Below are 21,230 nucleotides of genomic sequence, written 5' to 3' on the forward strand. Positions count from 1 at the left end.
CAAGCACAAGAGGGAAAAAGCAGTCTGAACTGCTCGACATCTGGAAGGAAAGAGCTGGCTCAACCCCTGACAGACACACACACACACCCTCCTGCCCCGCCCCCCCCCCCCCCCTCTTTTTTTTTTCCCCCCTGAGAATGCAAGTTCTGGCTTTTGGACCCTGTATCAATTTTCATTTACACAAACTGCAAAGTGTGCTTACAAGACAAAAAATAAATTAAAAGGTCTTCACAAAGTTACCAGTCAGTGTTATAAAGCATAACAAAAGCCAGTGGGCAAACCCCCACTGCAAACCGTGCTGTCAAAGGTGCGCAACCGATCACTGCCCATGGCTACTAGTGAACTTTCAAGCAAGCAATTAAAACTCGAGCAATTAAAACATGCTCTGTGTATCAGTCAGCGCTACACACGCCTGTGTCACGCTTCTTGATGCGGTCACCCCAGCATGTAACAGCTGGGGAGAGCAGTCATGAGGTGTCATGAACTTGGTTCACAGCCAGAAGGGAGAGGCCTGAGGCAGGTATGGATGAGGAGCGGAAAGAGTGCCCTTCCCTACGGACCTGGGGTACAGGATACCTCTGAGGTACCTCCACCAGCCTCGGCCAGAGGAAACATCTCCACTTGGGGCTACTTATCCACCCCATGAAAACTCCTGCTGCCTTTGACCTGAACTAGCTTGCCTTTGGATTGTTCCACCCAAACCCTTCATTCTTTTTGGTGAGTAGTTGTTGGTTTCTTCGTTCCTTCCACTGAGAATGGGGAGGCCATGGAGGTCAACTGGAGGGGACTGGAGGGGAATGGAGGTCAACTGGAGGGGACTGGAGGGGGGATGACCTGCAGCCCCAGAGACAGTTCTGATGCCCTACCAACAAATCCCAGATTCGCCGAACCACACCTGCAAGAAACGTCGCAAGTTTGGGCAAATTCACCCCACATTTGATACTTTAATCCAATCATGCATCATGCTCGCCTACACATTCATCATGTTAATCTCTTCTAAAATTACCCTCTAGTCCTCTGAATGAAAACACCTCGTTCCTCCACTCCAAAACACTGTGATAAACATAGAACTTTGTAATACGAGAAAGAGGGTGAGGACCTTGCTGTATTTCATTATTTTTGTACTGCAGCAACAAATTTCAAAATAGCTTAGCAGTGCTAGTCATGCTTACTGATTTGGTACACATTCCCTTTGCTGCTCTTCAGAAATTTAGCACTTCTGGGCATGAGTGTGTAGGTTTGGGGTTGTTCCCCCCCGCCCCCCCCCTCCCCACTTCAGCAGATTACATGACTACATTTTCTTGCTTCTTGTTTGTTTTGAATGAAGGCACTGCCCTCTTTCCTTCCTGCACAGCTTTTCCCTCGGTGCAAAAGGCTCTGCAGGGCTGGAAGAAGGAGGACCTTCATCTTCTATCCATCACCTGGAAATAAGCAGTAGTTATCCCCGTTGTTAATGCCTGAATGAGCCTGAAGAGCCTCAAAGCTACTCACTGAGAACCGGTCATGGCAAAAATAAATAAACAAACCAAAACTAAACAAAAAACAAACCTCAAACCAGCCTTTCAACTGACATGAAAGTCCCCAAGATCTCAAATTAAGATTCTTTATTGCTCTTTACCCAGTTTTAATACAGTCTTCTTGACTTGCTGTGCTTTATCCCTGGACTTAAAAAGCTAGGTTAGACAGGTCCTCCAAGAGAAGTACTGCAACAAGGCAGTACTCCAGCTCCTGAGACCACCCCAGATCATGAGGGACTGGCATGCAGGAGCATGGTTACGTATACGAGGGTGGCTGTGCACAAAGTGCATCAGCAAGCTGGTGTCCATCAGCATAGCTCATGAGAGCATCTGCCTGCTGTCAGACTAAATAGCCTTCAGATCCACCTGACAACAGCTTGGGTCATAGCTGGAGGCTTCAACACCACATGTGGGACATCCACCAAGCACACAAAGCATCCTGAAAACACACCCCATGAGGCTGAAGTGCTGGTGAGCCCTGGGCCGTGGTGTATTCTTGCTTGCGGAAGCAAGAGATGAATTTCTCCAGCTGATTATCAACTGAAGTTGATTTACCTGGGCAAAGATTAGTTTGCAAGGCATTTTATCAGTTCCCAGGGTACATGACCGGAGCTGGGAGGGAGACCGTGGAGTTCACACACACAAAGATGGCAGTTTCTGGCCTCAGCTGAGGCCGTTTTACAGCTGCAAAGCTCCGCTGACCTCAGCAATGCAATGCTAGCACAAGCAAGGGAAAATTCCTCCCTGAGCTGCTGAGTACGACTTTTCCCAACGTATACTTTTTCCCTGCATCGTGTTGATTTTTTCTGTTCCCACAGTGCTTTTCCCAGGAAAGTTTTGCAGGCTTGTCTGTGGATGGACATTACTCCCTTTCCAGCTTCTAATGTTATCACAAATAAGATCAAGTCCAGAAAACAATTGCATCGTACTTTTCCTGTGTGATTGATGGCAGGCATATGTGCAATAAAACAGAACAAAAACAAGTGCTTGTATCAGACTCCTTTTAAACTTCAAAGGGTCAGAGGGACCTTTCACACCACCCGGTACAACCAAGTACCTCTTTGCTAAACCGGATGGAAACAGAGTACCATGCTGTTTAACAGCAAAAATAAAACAAACTTTACTTTATGAGGTCCTTAAAAGAAACTCACATTTTTTTTATATATATATATATATATATATATATATATGTGTAAATAAAGAAAAATAAATCACCAAAGTCACTTTCCTTCCAAACTGGATTATTACAATAATCCTGAGACTAGCAATAATCACAGATGTTTCTTTCCTCAGCAGGTCTGTCTGCCTCTGCTCCCACCCCGATGCCCGACTCCACCAGGTTTCATCCTGAGGTCTGCTCCAGACAACCAACTGCCCATAAAAAATGAGAGCGGTGGCAAAGGAGGAAGCATGGGGCACCTGAACTAGCAGAGCAGTTGAGGAATACTGAAAGATGCTAAGCCCATCAGCGTAACATCTGAATACCCCCGCTGGGCTAGCATCTCCATTTTGGCTACCGAACAGCAATGGCTGTGAGATGACAGATGTTTCCTATGCGGCAGCATCAGGCTCCCAAGCAGTGCACAGCAGAGGTATCCCCGACCACAAATACTGTACCGCAGAGCAGGACGCCACATCACTGTCACCGTCTTTCTCGTGTGCCTGACCTTCTGCAACCACACCGACAAGAGCCATTATTCAGCATATTGCTGGAAAAGGATAGAGCTCTCGGCACTGCCAGAGATAACAGTTCATCAGCGCTTCCTCTCCCCGTAGCATCCCTTCTGCAGAAGTTCAGGAGTCCCCTGCCCCTACTCACTTCCAGCTGGAAGTTTGAATGGCAGCCAGAGAGGAAAGTTAGTTTCTCAATGCTGTAAACTAAATGCCAGATCAGCTGGGACAGATTTCACACACAGAAAGGAAAGGGCGAGAGTTATTCCAAAATCCTTATTGCATTCTTACATTTCTGTATCAAGCAGAAAGTTCAGCAAGAGAGGCATCCCCAGCACTGTTGTCTGATTACCTTACCAAAAAAAAAAAAAAAAGATAATACAGCTGCCAGCCATTAGCACCAGAAGTACCATTCCACTCTCCTGCACCACAAGCAGACCTTGCTCCGTGCCCACCAGGTCAGTGAAATCAGGGGCCTGCCTGGCACCGGGACAGCACAGCCTCCCTGGGCAGCTGTCCCATGTCTCGCACCCCAAGGATGAATGGTCCCTGCAGCTCAGCAGATGACCCATGACCACTCGTTAATGAGCAGTGTCACCCCTGCAGGATGAGCTGTGGCATTCCATGCTTGTTACACAGCCCAAACCATCCTGATTGTGCTCTCAAGCCTTTTTTTTATTTGAGGAGCAGATGTGAGGGAGAGCGGACCAGAGCCCTAATGCTGATGTTAAGGGGGTCACCACCCAACAAGACTTTCCGGAGAAGAGGCACTGGCAGGTCTCGGCAGCTCCGAGGGAAGGCGCATGTAGCACCCGCATCCATCCTGCTTTCCAAAGTGCCACTAAGATGCTCTGGGAAACACTGTAAGAAACAAGGCACATACTGAGCATCCCCTCCCCTGCTATTATCCCCAGCTTCTGGCAGGAAGGATAGTCTTCCACAACTTGTTCAAAAGGCTTTTGAGGGAAAAAGAGTTCCTCACCAACCGTTAACAGGCCCAACATGACCGACTAACAGCTCGGTCTCCACCACCCCCCGGGTGTGTGTAGACACATACCTCCTCAGGAGGTTCACCACCTTTCAAGGACTAGAGCAGCCTTATCAAGGGACAGTCACTACAGTCCCAGCATTAAGACTCAACCAGGGTTCCATGCAAGAAGCGGGAAATATTTAATAATTCGTGGGAAGGCAGGAGTTCCCACTAGGATCACAGCGGGACTCTAGAGCATCATTATCCTACAATCCTGCATGGAGCTGGGCCTACAGGTGTGGTGCTGCCTCTTACCTGTTCTCCAGCAGCGTCATGCACACGACCTCCCGCACACCCGGGTTGTTGGCTTTCTCGATGGAGCAGCTTTGCAGGTTCCAGGTAGCCACCCTCAGGACGGGTCTGCCATCTCTCAGCCCCCCGAACATCTCCACAGAGGGACGCGTGGATATGATCTGGGTTGGACCTCCAGGAGGAAAGTCCAAGTCCTCGCTCTGGAGGCTCAGCGAAGTGGGGCTGGGGTGAGGCTTGGCGGTGAAGTTGAGGCCGCCGTTGGTGTTGGTCGAAGGGGGCCGGGACCGCTCCGCAAAGATCTGATGCCTGATTTTGTCCAGAAAGGAGGAATTGATGCAGTCCATCCTCACCAGGTCCTCAATACTTTTGAAGGGCCCGTGCTCTTTCCGGTAGTCCACAATGCTGTTGGCGATCTTCTCGGTGATGCCACGGATGCTCATGAGCTGGGCCGGGGTGGCGGTGTTGATGTTGATCTTGGTGGCGGAGAGGTGATGCTCGGAGGGCACGTCCTTGCGCAGGGAGCTGGGCGAGTGCTGCGCCGAGCTGCCCTTGCTGCTCACGCAGATCTCAAACTTCACCTGCTCCAGCTTGGCCGCCCCCACCCCGCTCACCAACGCCAGGTCCTCCACTTTCTTGAAGCCACCGATGTACTCCCGGTACTCCACGATGTTCTGGGCCACCACCCGGGTGACCCCGGGCAGAGTCATCAGCTCCTCCTCCGTGGCCGTGTTGATGTTGAGCCTCTCCTGGTTAACCAGGATGTTGCTGAAGTTGCACGCCGCGCTGAACTTGCGGCTGTGGCACAGATCCGCCGGGTCGCGGGGGATGGAGCGGTGGCAGCCCAGGCTGCCCCCCATCTCACCGCCGCGCCAACGCCGGAGCCGGGGGAGCGGCCGGGGGGCGCTGCCCGCCCGCCGCTCATGGACCCCCGCGGGACACCGGCGACGCCCCGCGGCTCCGCGCCAGGGGGACCCTGCGGCCAGACCCGAGCCCACACGCCGGATCAGGCACACCCCAGCGCCCCCGTGCCCTTCCTCCTCCTCCTCCTCCTCCTCCTCCTGCTCCGGGGGACTCCGCCGCACCGCTCCGCTCCAGCCCCCGGCGGCTCCTGCCGCTGCCCCGCGTCCGCCGCCGGTAGTAGTAGCTCGGCGGGAGCTCCCGCCCCCTCGGCCGGTCGAGGCGGGGCCGCCCGCCGCCACCGCCCCCCCCGGGGCGGCACCGGCGTCGTGACCGCCCCTGTCCCCGCCCGGCGGCGCTGGGGACCGGCCCCGGCTGCCACCGCCCCCCCCGCCGCGGGCTGCTGGCCACCAGCTTTCGGGGGTGGGGGTCGCGGGCACAGTGGGACCCATGCAGGCGACAGGGGCGCCGGGGTCTGGGGTGCTCAGGCGCTCGCTGCAGCTTTCCCACCCCTCAGGTTCCCTGGGCGGGCAGCAGCGTGTCTGCAAACCCCCTGAAACCCGCATCAGTCCCCTCCACTGGCTTTCTCCTGCTTGTTGCCGGCAGCACGCTTTCATACATCTACAAAACCCCTTCCCCCCCGCCCCACCCCCCTTAATTTTTCCCTTTTATCCCCCACCCTCATTCTCAAGCAATTGTGAGAGTGCACGACAAACTGCAACTCCCCGCAGAACGATGCTTTTGCATCTGTTCAATCTGCTTACTTGGCCCATGGTCCCTGGTCTACCAGCCTTTCCCTGCGACAGCGTGCCACGATCCAGCACAAAATCGTGGTTGTGTATCACCCGTGAACCTGAGCTGGCTTGAACATCACCCCTGTGTGCCCTTGGGGGCCACAGCAGCCCACCACAGCCTGTGTTGCTAAAAGCCGCTGAAGTTATTTGCCCGGTTTCTACTGCATCGAGTCCCATGCTGCGCTGCCTGCAGTGCTTTCTGTAGCCAAATGAGCTCATTTGGAAGGAGCTTGACTGTGCCCACACAGGAGCGACTGCAATGTCAATGAATCCAAAATATAATCTGTGGGTGTAATCGAAAGGAAGGGGGAGGAAAACCAAAAGAAAGAGCAACGTATGCTTGCAGATGCCAGCTACGCGCCCTGATGCTGACAGCACATGTGTGTTTCTTCTAGAATATGGTGCATGTATCTTTTCAGCACCAAGACTCACGGTTGGCCCTCTGATGAAAATTAAACAGCTTGTAATAGTGGCTTATACATGTATTTTCCATGGCAAGTTAATGGAAATTCTTTGGGTTCACCTCAAACAAAAGGTTGAATTTGTTCGGCTTCTTAGGGAAAGAGAATTGGATGTCCGTAAGTGGGTGCAGGCTGCGCCAGGCTTTCCGATTGCACAGGGGCACTGCTGCTTTAACATCTGCGCTAGGTGCTCTGCTGCGGATCACACATTTCTCTTCTGTTCGCCCGAGCAGTACAGTTAGCAAATTACCATTACGGGAATGGGTACTGGCTGCATTAGGGTATTGGCTCTCTGCTGACTATTGGAGTGGAGAAAGTGCCTGCTTAGGTGATTAAATGCTTCCACGTCTACTGGAAAGTGCTCTCTGTGCTGCAGTAACAGTGGCCGATGCAGCAGAAGTCATGCTGGGCCTAATCCTGCTGGGATGATACCAGCACAGAGCTGGAAACAATTAACCACTGAAACGAGTATTCTTGGCAAGGAAAATATTATTACGGTAATAGCTCCACAAGCTGTTATCTCAACGGAGAATGTACCCTTCTGCTTTCTACAGCAGGTTGTTTCAAATTGACGCAGGCTCATTAAGTAAGTTTGGAGGCTGAAAAGCACCAAAATCTATCCAACGCATCATCTATGTTGCAGGCAGCACCGGCTTTTCTGTGTTTCAGGGAGAAGGCAGGAGCATTTCCCGAAAGAAAATAACAGATGTCCTTCTCACCCAGCACTTTCTATTGTCAGCAGCTACTCAAAATTTTTTGAACCTGCAGCACCAAGATAACTTGTGAGACTGGATGCAGCTGAGGAAGCAGAGCTCAGAGGGATGCAACGGGTATCCCGCCACCTAAACTGGCGTATGGCACATCCTAATGTGAGGTGCAGGGGGAAGAAGGGGGTCTGTCACTCCATTAGCCCCTTACCGTTATTTTTTTTGTCAGCACTATGAAAATAACAGCTACAGGGAGCTTACTGAGCTCTGAGTCAACTTTTGACACATCTTGGTATCTGGGGAAGTGCAAAAGATGTGAAAAGGCACAGGCTTGGTTTATATTTTAAAAGGTTAAAAAAAAAAAAAGATTAGTTACTGGCTTGACATCAGTGTTAGGCAATCCATTAACATGAGAAAGCTAAAAAAGGGGTGCAGTCAGTAAATGATTGAAAAAACAATGGCAAAATTATTGACAGCCAGTGTAGGCAACAGAAAATAAATCTTGTGAAACCCAGGTAGATACTGGATTTTATCTTCGATCCAACCCCAAGCTCAGTATATTTAAATTTATTCAAGAAGTGATCGATCATGGTCTGCTGGTACTCGCTGGCTGGCACGTAGCCTCCCCGGGCTGCTCGGCACCTAACATGGCAAGTGGCCAGAAATCCGGGTTTCCTGGATCTCTGTCAGCCCCAACAGGTTAGAGGGCTCCCAGACACCACGGGTGGCTTATTCCCCAGGATCCCGCAGCTCACCGCCTACGGAGCAGCTGGCTGCCTGCCAAGGCTGGCTTAAAAACCTCTCAGCAAAGGCAAAATTGCAGTTTGCCACTCTGAGGGTGCGAATCCGGGGAGGACCTTGCAGGACCAGGCAGGCTCCGGCAGCGGGTGGAGAAAGGAGGACACCTCCCAGGGCCCTTGGGAGCAGCCATCACCCACCATGCAGAATGTTTTTGTCTATCTCTGGGTAGCATTATGAAGCAAGCGGCCTGGAGACCGGTCGTTTTGTCACTGCCCAGCAGCCATTTGTTGATCTGGGACTTGCTCTGCCACTGTCTAGAGCTCTCCTAGGCTGACCAGCTTGCATGGTGTCCCCCCAGGCAGCTAGTGACACAGGCTCCTTGGCGTCTGGGTGGCACTTGGATGAGCAGCCAGCCACGTGAGGGACACAAGGGCAGGGTAGAATCATGTACTTTCCAGCTCCAGGGGCCTCAAACTCTTCTTTCCCTGCAGGCGTTCTCCAAAGAGGAAGGAAGAGAACTAAACTTCTTCCCTGGGAAGGAGGTTCTGTGGTACTTTAAATGCAGTGTTTAAGGAGGATATGGAATTGCTCGAACCCATAACGACGGCCTGGGTGCAGATGCTGCTGAGCAATGCCTTTTGGCTTAATTCATGCAAAGAATCAGCCTACAGGCCACTACATTTTAAAGGCGTCACTTCTCAGCATTTGAAGATGGTCTTTAAAAAAAAATCTATTTATCTATTTTCACATTTTCCAAAATGCACCAGCTACATTGCAGAGACTCTAAACAAAACCTCTGTTTCATGATGAGGGCTAGAAGGAGCCAGGAGATGTTGCTCAACAAAATACCACAGAGTCTGCCTCTTCAGACAGCAGTTGCAATTCCTACCAGCCAGCCCACCATGTGATAGCAGCGCCTTTTCCAGCTTTTGCTTCCATCGCCTTTGGGAGCCAGGGGCTCAGGGCTGAGGAGCAGCCGTGCTCCTAGGGGCAATGCTCTCAGACCTGCTGCACGGGGCCCTTAGCGGGCGAGGACTTGAAAAGGCAGCTCTTTAACTGCAGTGCCAGTATTTTTATTTAAAGAAGCTATTAAAATAATTATTTTCCTTCTGAGAGGACATCTTCAGTAACACTTCTAACAGATGCCCGAGGCAGAAGACATGCAGTGTTTTTACAAACACAAGTAATAACAAGTAGGAGTTAGAAATTTCAGGAGCGGTGGGATTTACAAAGTCTGATTTCTGGTGTCTCTTTCCTCTGTTGATTTTCTGCTGTATAACAATAATGCTGGGTATCCATTAGTATCAGTGGGGCAACTAGTTTGGATGTCTCTGTTCTACATGTCCATCAGTTTTTGTGGCACTTGTAGGAACTCTGTATTTTTGAGACATTTAACCTCTGTCAGATTTATGTAAAATTAGCCCACATGCCTATCAAATTCCTGGGGAGGGGATGATAAGCAGTGCAGCAGAGCACATGATTGCATGAGTTTTTTCTTAGGAATCCAGTGCCTATGGCATGAACTCTTTTTCCTGTAAGGCATTTTATATGGCTGCCAGTCTTGTTGCAGAAAGATTAAGTGATGTCACCGGTGCTGGGTTGCCAAGTTACCAGTGTCACATCCTACAGAGTAACACAGTCAGAAGGGTGAGCAGGAGTGACTCATCCTCATGCCTGGATTAGGGCTTCATTTGGGTCGGTGTTGGGTCTGAAACCCAGACCTCTCCCTCCCACAGGAGATCCCAACCACTGGCCTGCCATTCTGCCTCGTCAGTGCGTGGTGGGACAGCTCATCCCAGAGGGAAATGAGAGGAACCCACGCTAGGGGAGACATTCTCCAGCAGAGCTTGGGATGTGGTTTCCAGTTTCCTTAGACAGCAGGGGGATTTGATTCCCATCTGCCACATCTGAGGTGACACTTAATTACTCGTATATCCCATGGGTCACAGGGCTGGAAAGGAATTAAACAATCCAGTCCCTCCTTCATGCCAGGCAGAGTCACCAAGGCCACATTTACAGAAGCTCACCTGCTGTGGGCTTCCAGTGGTGGCATCTCTGAACTTCCCAGATAAGAAACATGGGATACAGCAGACCTGTGTCACAACTAATATTTTCTTTGAGGCCTAGTCTGGCAAACCTCTAGTAAAAATGCCTGCAAATCAGCACTTTGTGTATTTGGCAACAGGGAGTCAGAATTTGTGACTTGCGAGCTAGGCGTCCAAGCTCTCACCCTGCATAACCTTTCCATGGTGCCACCCAGAAGCAAGCATCAAATGGATTTTTCTGAAAAAGATATGGGTGATGAGATTTTAGGCCCCCCAGGGGCCAAGCAAAAGGAGAGGGAAAGTAAGCCAACAAGCTGGACGTTCAGTATGGCATTCAGCACTTCATCCAGCACTTTGCTTATCAACGGCTGGACAGCCAGCCTCTCCACTGTCACCTCTCATGTGGACCTCTTACCCTTCACATGTCTTTAGGTGTTGCCTCTTGGTGGCAGGACTGAAGATGCAAGTCAGCTCGCTTATAGTGAAGCATGGACTTCACAGGGAGTGTGCTTCACTAGCCCATTCTGAACATTTGCATTTCAAAAGCAGTATAACAACTCGTTGATGTTTAGTGCCAGAAATAATAATTAATATTAAGGCCTATCTCCTGATCATTCTGTTGTTTCAATGAATAAATTATTATTTTGCATCATTTGTCATTTATACCTTATTTGTAGTTCGCTGGTTATCTTCTGTTACCTGAGGAGTTACACATAATTGATTTTCTTGTTAACAAATTTTAAAGAAATGGGAAAAAAAAAAACCTTTTTGTGTTTACTTTTGACTTCTCAAAGAGTTTCATCAACATTAGTGAACTCATGCATACAGCTTTTTAACTCAAAGTGATTCTGCAATTACTGTAGCAGCCAATGCCATTCTGCCCCGACTTACAGATTACTTACAACTTCTGCTGTTGGAGGGTTTTGCTTTTGGGGGAGGTTTTTCTTGAGTTTGGTTTTTTTGTTGTTGTTGTTGTGGTGGTTTTTTTTTATAAAAACTTGAGAGTTCAGTCTCTATTTCTCATTCACATGAACAGTTGTGCTTCAGACCCTGAAATTATTCAGAGAGACAAAACTTGGACTCTTCTAATTTTCTGAGCTGTAAGGAGAGGTCAGTCAGGCCTCTGTGTTGTTTACTTGTGCTAAGATGTTATAATGTTACAATGTTTCCCTTTTTTGCCTCTTCATGTATAAACTTCTGTTTGTTAAGAAGAAAATAAACCACAGAGTCAAAGTTTCCCTCAGCCCCAAGTTCTCAGGGGAGATCTGCAGAGGACAGAGCCTCAGTGTAAAGCTAGAGCTCTGTGGAAGATCCCATCATTGGTTTATAAAACAGTAAATGTTTTGTTTGAGACTTTTTGCACAAACCGTAGCATCTTGCTTAAACGAGCATCTCTACGCTACTCTCTTGAGAAAATCTGTTTCTCGTATTTCAAGTCCTGCACCAACAATTAAAAGGGTTTCATGACTTTAACCACTCCCGGCAGACTTTGAACTTCCCTGCGGAGCCTCCCTGAGAAGCGACACCTAGCTGCCTAGTTATTACCACATCTTCTGTGGAGGTTTGATCCCACTAAAGGCAGAGGAAGGATGCCCAGAATGGTTCAAGAGGGTGCTCCGCTGATACACGCGAGTGGACGGACCTGCGCTGTTGATGGAATTGCCTCGCGTGGTTCTCCATTTGAAAGCCAGGTTTGTCCAAATGAAAGCATAAAGGAGGTAGGAAAGGAGGGCAGTGTAGGGGTCTTCCTATAGAACCAGGGCCTGCAGGATGGCTGCTTGGAGGAGACAGGTGAGCTCAGGTCAGCAGCATCTGGGGGACTGGGCAGCAGAGCATCTGAGTGATGCTGGACCAGTGGAGGACAAGCAAGCCCCTAAGGACCTGCAGGTGAACAGCACTGAGCTATTTCAAACCAAAAAGAAAGGACCCATTAAACCTAGCTTTGATCCCTGGAAAAAGCCTGACACAAAGAAGGATTGCAAGTTCTTGGAAGATACTTAGGTCTCCAAAAAACCCACCAGCACGGTTTTACCAGACTCACTCCTTTCTTTGATAGGGCAACTGGCTTGAGGGATAGGACAGAAACAGCTGATTACTGACAGAGGGTGTGGAAGAGAGTGTACTTAGAGTGCTTGTGGGTGGCACCGAGCCAGAGGGCCTGCAAGGATTTGGCTCGGTGAGATCAAAATTCAAAACAGTCTTCACAGGTCAGGGGGACATGCCAAAACCGACAAGATGAGTTTTGGTAAATACCTAAGGAAGAGAAATCCACGGCATCTGTTCAAACTGAGGAATAACCGAGCTGCAGGTGGGGCAGGAAAAGCTCAATAACATCAACAGGAATCAGCAGGTGACCCATGAGGCAGAGACCAAAGGCTGTTTCTAGCTGTTCCTGTGAATCCTAACAACACAATTAGGAAGATAGTTATGCAGTGAGACAGTTACAGTCAAGAACATGATGCTTAAAGCCACCATACCAAAGTACTGATGAATTACTGCCAGATGTTGTCCAAGCTGCAAAATCCAAACAGTTCCCCCAAAACAAAACTGACAGCCCTGGAGTGCTTACTGTTTTAAGCCTAGATCCTAGTCCTTGCTTATGTCAAGTAATATACACTCTGATAAACAGTCAATTGGAACCACAGGCACTATGAAGTACTGTTGGATGGGAATAAAGCTTGCACAGCCTGGGGTGTGGAGTTTGCTGCCTAAATATGGGCTTAAATTACATGAGATGCCAGCATTCTTTTTACTCTGTGGAACGTTATGGCTGAGGTCATGTCCACAGCTCCAAACCTTGTTCTAGACAAGTAGCATCTGCTTTGGAGAGGCTTTCCCAAAGTTTGAAGAGCCAGGAGGAGAATTAGCTGTCACTGTCTTACACAAGCTTGAGTGTTATGTCAATAGCACAAGCTCCCCGTGCTCTGTGGGACCTTCATTCCTATTCACCTGGTGTATTTGTTCGTGTGACTCAGTATGAAAACAGCACAGCAGCTACTGGTTGGCTGTAATTTCTATGCAAACACTGTTTGAATATTGTGGGACTGCTGTTTTTCCTCCGATGGATTCTCAGACTTTGCTGTGGTTCGGGAGCAGCTCTCAGCACCTCCTGCTTCAAAAGCAATCTCACTATGTATCTTGAAGTCAGGTTTCCATCCTTCTCCCAAGTGTCCTGAAGCATACAGTTGATTAATTCTGATTTCATGCTGCAGACAACCATGTCACACACACCCACCCTTGGCAGCCGGTACAGGAGCCACATTCTTCCCACGTTAGTCATGGACCATGCCTGCCTTTAACCTACACAGTGACAGGCAATTATGGGACACGGGGCACTCCTTCTGTGACTTAGGAGAAGTTCTTGTTTCCTGATGCTGCAAGGTGCCAGGCATCCCTGTCCTGCCACCTACCAAGTGACATCAGGGACTGCTGGTATCTCACCAGTGTGACTCCTGAGATAGGACAGAAGAAAGGCTGGATGCTCAGTGGGGAAGGTAAGCTCAGATAAATGGTTGGATGAATGTCTCACTTAAGCTGACTAAGGCCCCATCCCAAAGGTGCCGGTTGCTGAATCTGGCTTTTCCTCATGCACACACACACGCAAGCTGTGGCAGTTAAACACCTCCAGGAAGACAAATGTTGCTCCTTCAGTATATACATACCGTACCACCATCCCAAACTGGACGTGAACTCACTCCATACTTAACATAGGGCTGACTGCAGTGACCTCCATGCCTTGGGCTTCAAGGTGTCAGGGACATCTTTCAGATACGCTGAATCCCTTGGCCTGCCTGACGTCCAGCACTCCAAGGCAAAGCCATCAGGCTGCCCACAGCTCACCTCTCAGACTGCTACATTTGCTAGGTAGGAGTTACCCAAACCAAGCAAGCAGTTGCTATTAGGTACACCATCACCTTCATGCTGCACAGGGATGGGGAGACTGATTTTCAGCAAACCAAGGCACCACTTATGCTATTACTCCCCACCCCCCACCCCACCCCCCGCAGCTTTTGTCATTGCGTTCCACTGTTTGCAGGCATTACTCCTAATAGCATAGGATAGTAGGGTTTTAGAAAGGCAGGTTAAAAAAAGAACCTGGAATAGTCTCCCTTTATTTTAGAGAACTTGAATATAGTCATTATCTATCATATCAATAGGGATTTGCAGGTTTCTAATGGCTGCTGGCCCAGCTCTGTGAAGTCTTTGGACCTGAGCCTGCCATTGCATGCTGTGCATGAGCATCTGCCATCTGCACTGCCCTCACCAAATCCAGCTTTCTCTAGCATGATTACAGCTAGCTGGTGAGCTGGGGATTGCCCAACGTGAGGAAGGGTATCAGCACGTGGCCTTCATGGGGTGTGTTTGAGATAGGCACCATGTGCCCTGATGGTTGGCAGGGCCACTGGGCTGCGTTCACATCAATCGATCTCGATACCATCTGGTTCTGAAAGGGCTAATTCTGCCAAAGACAAACACTCGAGGGCTCACGCTGTCTTTGTGGTAGATTGAAAAGAAAAGGGGAAGGAGTTTTGCTCTGTCTGTATTCTTTTGTCCTCGCTGCTTTTAGATAAAGTGACACAAATTAGCAGATTCCCTTTGGATTTAAGCTGGTAATTGTTGAAGGCACAATGACGACTCTGTATCACAAGCACAAATCATGAAAGAAACATTGTTAGAGAAGAAATCACTTGAAGGGAAGGCACTGTATTTTCACCTTCATTGAGTTCTGAATTTCATTTCGTTTTGCTGGGCAGAGGTTCTGACAGGTGTGATGGCGGGGGCACTGCCCAGCAGAAACATCCTACCACCTTACCGCAGGGCTGTAAGCCGAAGTAAAGACTCAGAGTCAAGTTCTCTGAGGTGTTTGCAAGTCCCTCAGCAGTGGCAGAGGCATTCTTCCCCTTGGATTTCAGGAAGGGCTGGAGATTCCCAGATCAGGCTGAGCACGGTGCATGAAAAAAACCCACCCAACGACAAAAAAGACAAGACAAAAATTGTCATTACTTTAAATCACGTAGGAAAAAAAACCCAACTAAAAAGAAAAAAACCCAGCCAAACAACAATAAAAACTAGTACCTGGTTATATAAAGGTCAAATTATGTCTCTTCCTATGCTCCAGGGAGTTCTCGGTGCATTCTCTAACTCACATTTTAAAATCAAAATGTTCAAAAAGTTTCCCTTTCCATCAAGCAGTTTCCCTTTCCAGAATGGGAACATTCAATAAAAAGTCAACTATAATCTTGATTTTAAGTGTTAAATTAAGCTTTATAAAAAAATTCTTAGAAAAATTGAATATCAAAACAAAATTTCCTTGATTAGAAAAGGTGCTCTTGCCAGAAGTTTTGGACATTTGAGATATCAAACGATTGTTCCAAGTTCACTGTTAAAAACAAAACAAACCCCAGACCTTTCAGGTTTTTTTGGAAAAAGGCTTGGAAAACCTGCAATTTTTGACCAATCTACATTGTTGAAGGAACCAGCCCTAAAGGGGTTCACCTCACTATGCTGAGTCATTTTGTAGGGTCAGATATTGAACCTTCACCTGTTTTAATCTTTGGATAAAGCACAGGGGCTGCCCACAGGTAAGATACCGAATGCTCTCCATGCTGTCTTCTAAGTTGCCTACAGCTTCGCTTAGCAGCTCCCAGACTCACGTGATGCTGTCACAAGAGATGGTCGTAGTCAGGCCCACTGAGAAGCATTTAAGACCCAGCAACAAATTCTCCAGGAGAAGCTATTTTCTTCATTTCCCACCTTCTGTGCCACCTACTTGCCTTTCTCTTGGCATCCAGCCGTGCACTTCAGAGCTGTTCAGGACTCAGAGCGAGCAGCAGCAGAGGGAGAGCTGGGCGAGGAAGTGCCGGATGGTGCCAGGGTTTCTCTCGGCAGCCCAGCATCCTCACAGCTTTATCTCCTCTCCACAGTTCTAGTCATAAAGCAATGCCAGCCCACTGCTGTGGGATTTTTGTTCCCTCCGTCAACCATGCGCCCCTTGCCCATGCCTCTGAGATGTTAAAGCTGTGTTAAGATTCAAACTCAGTGCTGGGATTGCTGAGATAGAAGACAGGGGCTCTCATGCCGGGATGCAAGTGGAGAAAGTCTGTCACTCCTAACCATGCCCTAGTTATTATTATTAAGGCTAATTAGGTTAATTTTAATAATATCAAACAAAGTCTGGAAAAGTATTCAATTTCAGCAGAAAACTCCGAGCAATCTTTCCCCCTCCCAGGTATCCCCATGAGAGTGGTGCAGCCCTGGGGCAGGAGTCCAGAGAAGCTGAGAAATCGCCAGCCTTGGAGGTACTTAGAACTCAGCTGTACATGGCCCTGAGCAGCTTCGACCAGGAAATCAGACTAGACGATCTCCCTTCCAACAGAAATTATTCTGCAGCTTTGTAGAAGATGGTCACCTTGGACTTGTTGCCTTGGTAAACAGGAGCTGGGGGAGAATTTGGTGAGCTGCAGAAGCTATGAGAGAGAGGAACAGAGGATGGATAGTATGGGACTGGTAGTTTCATATCCATTCTTGGCAGTTCTCTTGGGATAACCATCCCATTTTAAACTGATGAAGTAGTTTACAGCGTATGTTATTTTTGATACTTAAAGATGATACGTGATCTAAACTGGATCAAAAAGCCAAGCAAAAAATCCTCATTCTTCTGCTCTCAAATAATTAAGATTTTTTTTCTGATTCTGCAGCGATGGTGATACAGGTTTGTTAATACTGTACGAGTAAATCCACAAATCCCGAGTCAAAGCTCTGTTGAAAAGGTCCAGCAGAGAGACTCCCTAGTGAAGGAGAGATGCCTTCTGTGGGAAAGGAGAAGCAAGGCAGCCTTCAACCAGCAACATCACTGGGCTTTTATTCTGCTATCACTCTGCATGATGTATGGGGTTAATTTTAAGAGAGAAAAAACTGGTGGGCTTCTTTTGCCAAATAGGGAGAAGTTCGATCTCTTCAGAACAATGGAAGCCAAGAGAACTCAAGGGAATTATTAATCTTGTAAATGCAATTTGATTTTCTAATGCAAAGAGCAGGCTTTAATTACAGAAAAATTGAAACAATAGAACGTTTCCTTACTAAAAAGGTTTGAGGGCTTTTTTGTTGCTATGATTACTATGCAAAGGGGGGTGTGTGCTTAGGAGTCCTAGCAATTATAGTTGGGTTTAACTTCAGCCAACTACTTTTTACAAAGTACCACAATTGAGCACCCAAATGTTTTCCCTTAGCCTGATTCTCAAGGTCCAAACACGGACACCATGATGTCCCCATCGTTATTGTGTGATATACTACTTTGGCACAGAAAGGGACAATTGGCTCTGCCTCAGGAAAAGGGACCCTTTCTTCATTTGAGCAAAGCCCAGAAGAGAAGTAACCCAAATGGATCACCATCTCCTACAGTAAATAGGATCTACCATCCCTCAGAAGACAGACTTCAAACACTAAAGTTACCTTAAGATTCTACTCAGTACTGAATGAAACCATCCTTGCTGGCCTGTGGTCATTATATTTGGTAGCATCTATAAGAAATGATCAGATTGTGACTAATTGCATGAATAGGATAGCCCAGGGGTCAACACACATCATATGATACATCACTCTGGCCAGGTTTTCAGGTTTAAAATAGCCACAGTTTGTCCCACAGCTATGCTCTTCTTCATTGTCATGGTCACATCACGGGCTGGGTACATATGCACCCAGTGCCGGATACACTTTTGGAAACAGAGGTTCCAAAACTTGAGAAAACTGAAGGAAAAGAAGTAAACTCCCACACTCTTGCGAGGCTTTCTGTGCATGAAAAAAAATGCATGCTGTGTTTGTTAGAGTCTGAAGTCAAATTAGCATTTAATGACATTAACATTTAATGCTTAAAAATGTCAGGAAAGGACGGGGGGGGGGGGGGGGGGGGGAGGGAATCAATCAGAACTCATATAGAGGCAGATGAGATGCACACAAGTTTAAATCCCAATTTGGATTCCCAGTGAAGAACCACCTCCATTTTTCTTGCCTCATGCCACACTGTAAACAAAAATTCAGTGTGTTTGATCTTAAAATGCCCCTGCCTCCAGCTTTCTAAACTAGTTGAAGCTAATAAAATTTAACTACCGCTTCAAATTCATTTTGTTCCCTGGAATGTTTTTTGATAATGAAAACCATGATGGGGATAAAACAGATCACGCTTTTCAGAGGTCTGGGGACTATCAGCCATGCTCAATTTAACCTTAGCGCTCATCTGAGCAGGAGTCTCAATCTTTTGCTATTCTTTTGCATTTAAACTAATGCTGTGCCTGTACAAGGAGTGATTCTAGAGAGCTGCTGCTCACCTTCAGCACCTTTTTTTCTTGAGCTACGTAGCTCAGAAGCTTGCACCTTGGGGAGACTAGCGACCAGTCAGACTGAGAACAGACTAGACACTAGTCAGTGCGTCCAGCTGAGAGAGTTCAGAAGCTGGGTACATGGACAGTCCCTGCTAATAGAAGAATCCCTATGCTGTCTTCCTTTTAATCATGAGATTTCTCTGAGCAGCAGCTGTACAGAAGGCTTTGGTCCTGGTTATCTCCTACATAAAGGCCAGATGGAATATTTTTCAAGGCTCTTCTTGAGGAATTCTTTTTTAAAAAACTTTATTATTTTTTTAATTATTATCCCTTCCAACCCCAGTGGGGTTTCCTACAAAGTATAAGCTGCACAATCCTAGGAGGTCCAATAAAAGCCTGTGCCTTTGTGTTGCTTGGGGAATGATACTCCAGGGGGTTCACATTGCTGAGAACTTGGGATTCATAGCAAAGTGAAATTACACATAGAAGAGAACGTTCATAAAATGCATTCATTTTTAATGAAGACATTAAACACTCGGAGCTTTGTCTCTTCACCTCTGTACCCAGCCTACTGCCTCTGTAATGAGCCCTCAGCCTTGGAAGAACAGAGATGCCTCAAGTATCTCTCTGCTAGAGAGATTTCAGGTTTTCAGTTTCTTCACTTAAGAAAATATTTGACAGTAATGAATAATAATGAAACTAAACTACCTGGAAGATTTGAGAATAAATGTTTTCCTGAGTGGGGCTGAGGACTGTATGGCCTTAATGAGTCTTCTCACCATATAGAAAGCCCCCAGAAGGATCCCTCACAGACTGTGGCAAGCAGGGCAGTGGCCAGGGAATTGGAGCAACAGAAGCAAGGGATGATGGATCTCTGAAAATGGTCAGCATCACACAAAGGCTTTCATATTTCCTTTCTCCCAGCAGTGAGGTTCAAACCTACTACATGCATCTCCTGTACTTCCAAGATAGGACACGCAGGGAGGGAACCCTTTGGGAAAATCCCAGCCAAAGTATTTCCTTGGAGACTTCTGATGATCCTAGGTCACAGAACAAAAATCTCAGAGGTACTTGCTCTACCACGCTTTAAAATGAGCAGATCTGAAAAATGAAAAACTAACAACATGGGATTGGAAGTCATCTGCTGAGATCCTTTCCCCAGTCTTTCTAATCAAAGCACCTCAGGAACATCACAGAAATCTTTCCTCGTAGCATCTTTGTTACAGCTGGAAGCGCCATTAACATCTTTGTACAACTGAAAAACTAGGGAATAAAATGCAATGCCTGGAATCACAGAGCCTGATCCGTCCCAGGCTTTCCCCTGGAACTATTCCATTACATATGTGACATATAGACAATTCTGTAAAGTCAAGCCAGACAGGATAGAAAACTGGGAGACCAATTTGTTTCGAGAAATATCATCCAGATGCTGCATTTATCCTGCATGAGTCAAAGCAAATATTTTCTTCCTCCACTACCCTCTCCTGCCAGCTCACCAGTTTTCCAAGGCAATATCCATAGACTGAAATTTCTGTATGGACATGAAAATGAAACATTACTGTACTGGCTTTTGGCATGACATGTATTGCATTTGAATCACTGCTCACGATGTTTTTATTTTTGAACTGTGAAGTCTTGGCCACCTGGCTCAGATTATTATATTAACAAGATAAAACTATATACCATAAGGCTTCTTAAATAAAAAGCTTAGCTACGCAAGGTCTTCCTATTATCCTTTCTATCCTTCACTGTGTTAGAGTAAACTGTAGCATCTAACTCTTCAGCTAAAACCCCTATTCAATACTTAATGCTCAACAGATAGGATAATACTTATTTTATTTTGGAGTTTAATTTTAGATGAGGTGACATGCAACAGAATGGAGCACAGGTGCTGAGAAATGATCTCCTGCAGTGTGATAAATGACAGAGTACAACTGAGTAATGCAGAGGCAATTAAAAAAAGGAATATACCCCTGGAAGCTGGTACCCTATAACCCCATAACTGAGTATCTAAGCAACCAAGTGAATGCCAACATCCTCAGCTATGTTTATGTGGCATGCTGCTCATATCCAACCATACTGCAGAGCATGAGGAGTAGTCCAAACGTGGAGAACTTTGGTCTAGTTCTGTGGCAGCGGTCATTTTTCTGCCCAAGGCAAAGGGACCCTCTGTACACCAGCCTTCCCTTCCTGTGCCGTTACCTGTGGAGTCATTCAAGATCATGCAGCGCAGCCGAATGAGTTGGAAGACCTCATATTAGATGAGACATCACTCTCCATGCAGTAAAGCTCTCAAGCAACTGCTCATCTTGCAGAATGTGCATAGTCCCTTTGGCTTTACTGGCTGAGTGGTCCTGTGTGTGCAATTGGGGTTTTTTTGGCTGGAAGAAGTCCTCTTCAGATGTCTCCATTTACCTGGCTTTTAAGAGCCTGCATGACCTACTGAGTTACAGGAGCTGGGATTTTCACCAGGATACTTTAAGCTGAGTTGTTGGCGCTGTCCTCAGGGAGAGATACCCCACACTGCAGCTGCAAAAGGCAGTGAGAACTGCGGGACAGACGGGTTAAAATAAATAAATAATACTTTTTAAATGGCCGTGATGATAGAGCAGGGAAAATGTTAGATCTCCTCCTACTTAGACTACAGGGTGGAAGAGACATTTGGCAAAGCCCATTTCAGACACACAAATTGCTAAGATAAGCCTAGCTCTGAGTTTCATATCTATCACCAAGGCACTGTAGTCTTAACTGTGACAGCATCTAAGTTATCACACCAAGGCACTGAAATTAGTCACAA

The 21,230-nt window shown here is 47.3% G+C and overlaps 1 protein-coding gene across 2 annotated transcripts in view; it reads right to left on the bottom strand.

Moving 5' to 3' along the window:
- Positions 1-5,585, bottom strand: part of EEPD1 (endonuclease/exonuclease/phosphatase family domain containing 1) — a 63,088-nt gene extending 57,503 nt beyond the window's left edge. Inside the window, exon 1 of one of the 2 annotated variants that reach the window (XM_027793612.2) lies at positions 4,474-5,585. In XM_027793612.2, coding sequence (XP_027649413.1) covers positions 4,474-5,327 — 854 coding nt within the window. In that variant the 5' untranslated portion in view covers positions 5,328-5,585. The remainder of the gene's footprint in view (positions 1-4,473) is intronic. The other variant, XM_005242196.3, reaches the window with a different exon arrangement.
- Between the last annotated feature and the right edge of the window lie 15,645 nt (positions 5,586-21,230).

The sequence above is a fragment of the Falco peregrinus genome, chromosome 5 (genome assembly GCF_023634155.1).
Source record: "Falco peregrinus isolate bFalPer1 chromosome 5, bFalPer1.pri, whole genome shotgun sequence".
NCBI lineage: Eukaryota > Metazoa > Chordata > Aves > Falconiformes > Falconidae > Falco > Falco peregrinus.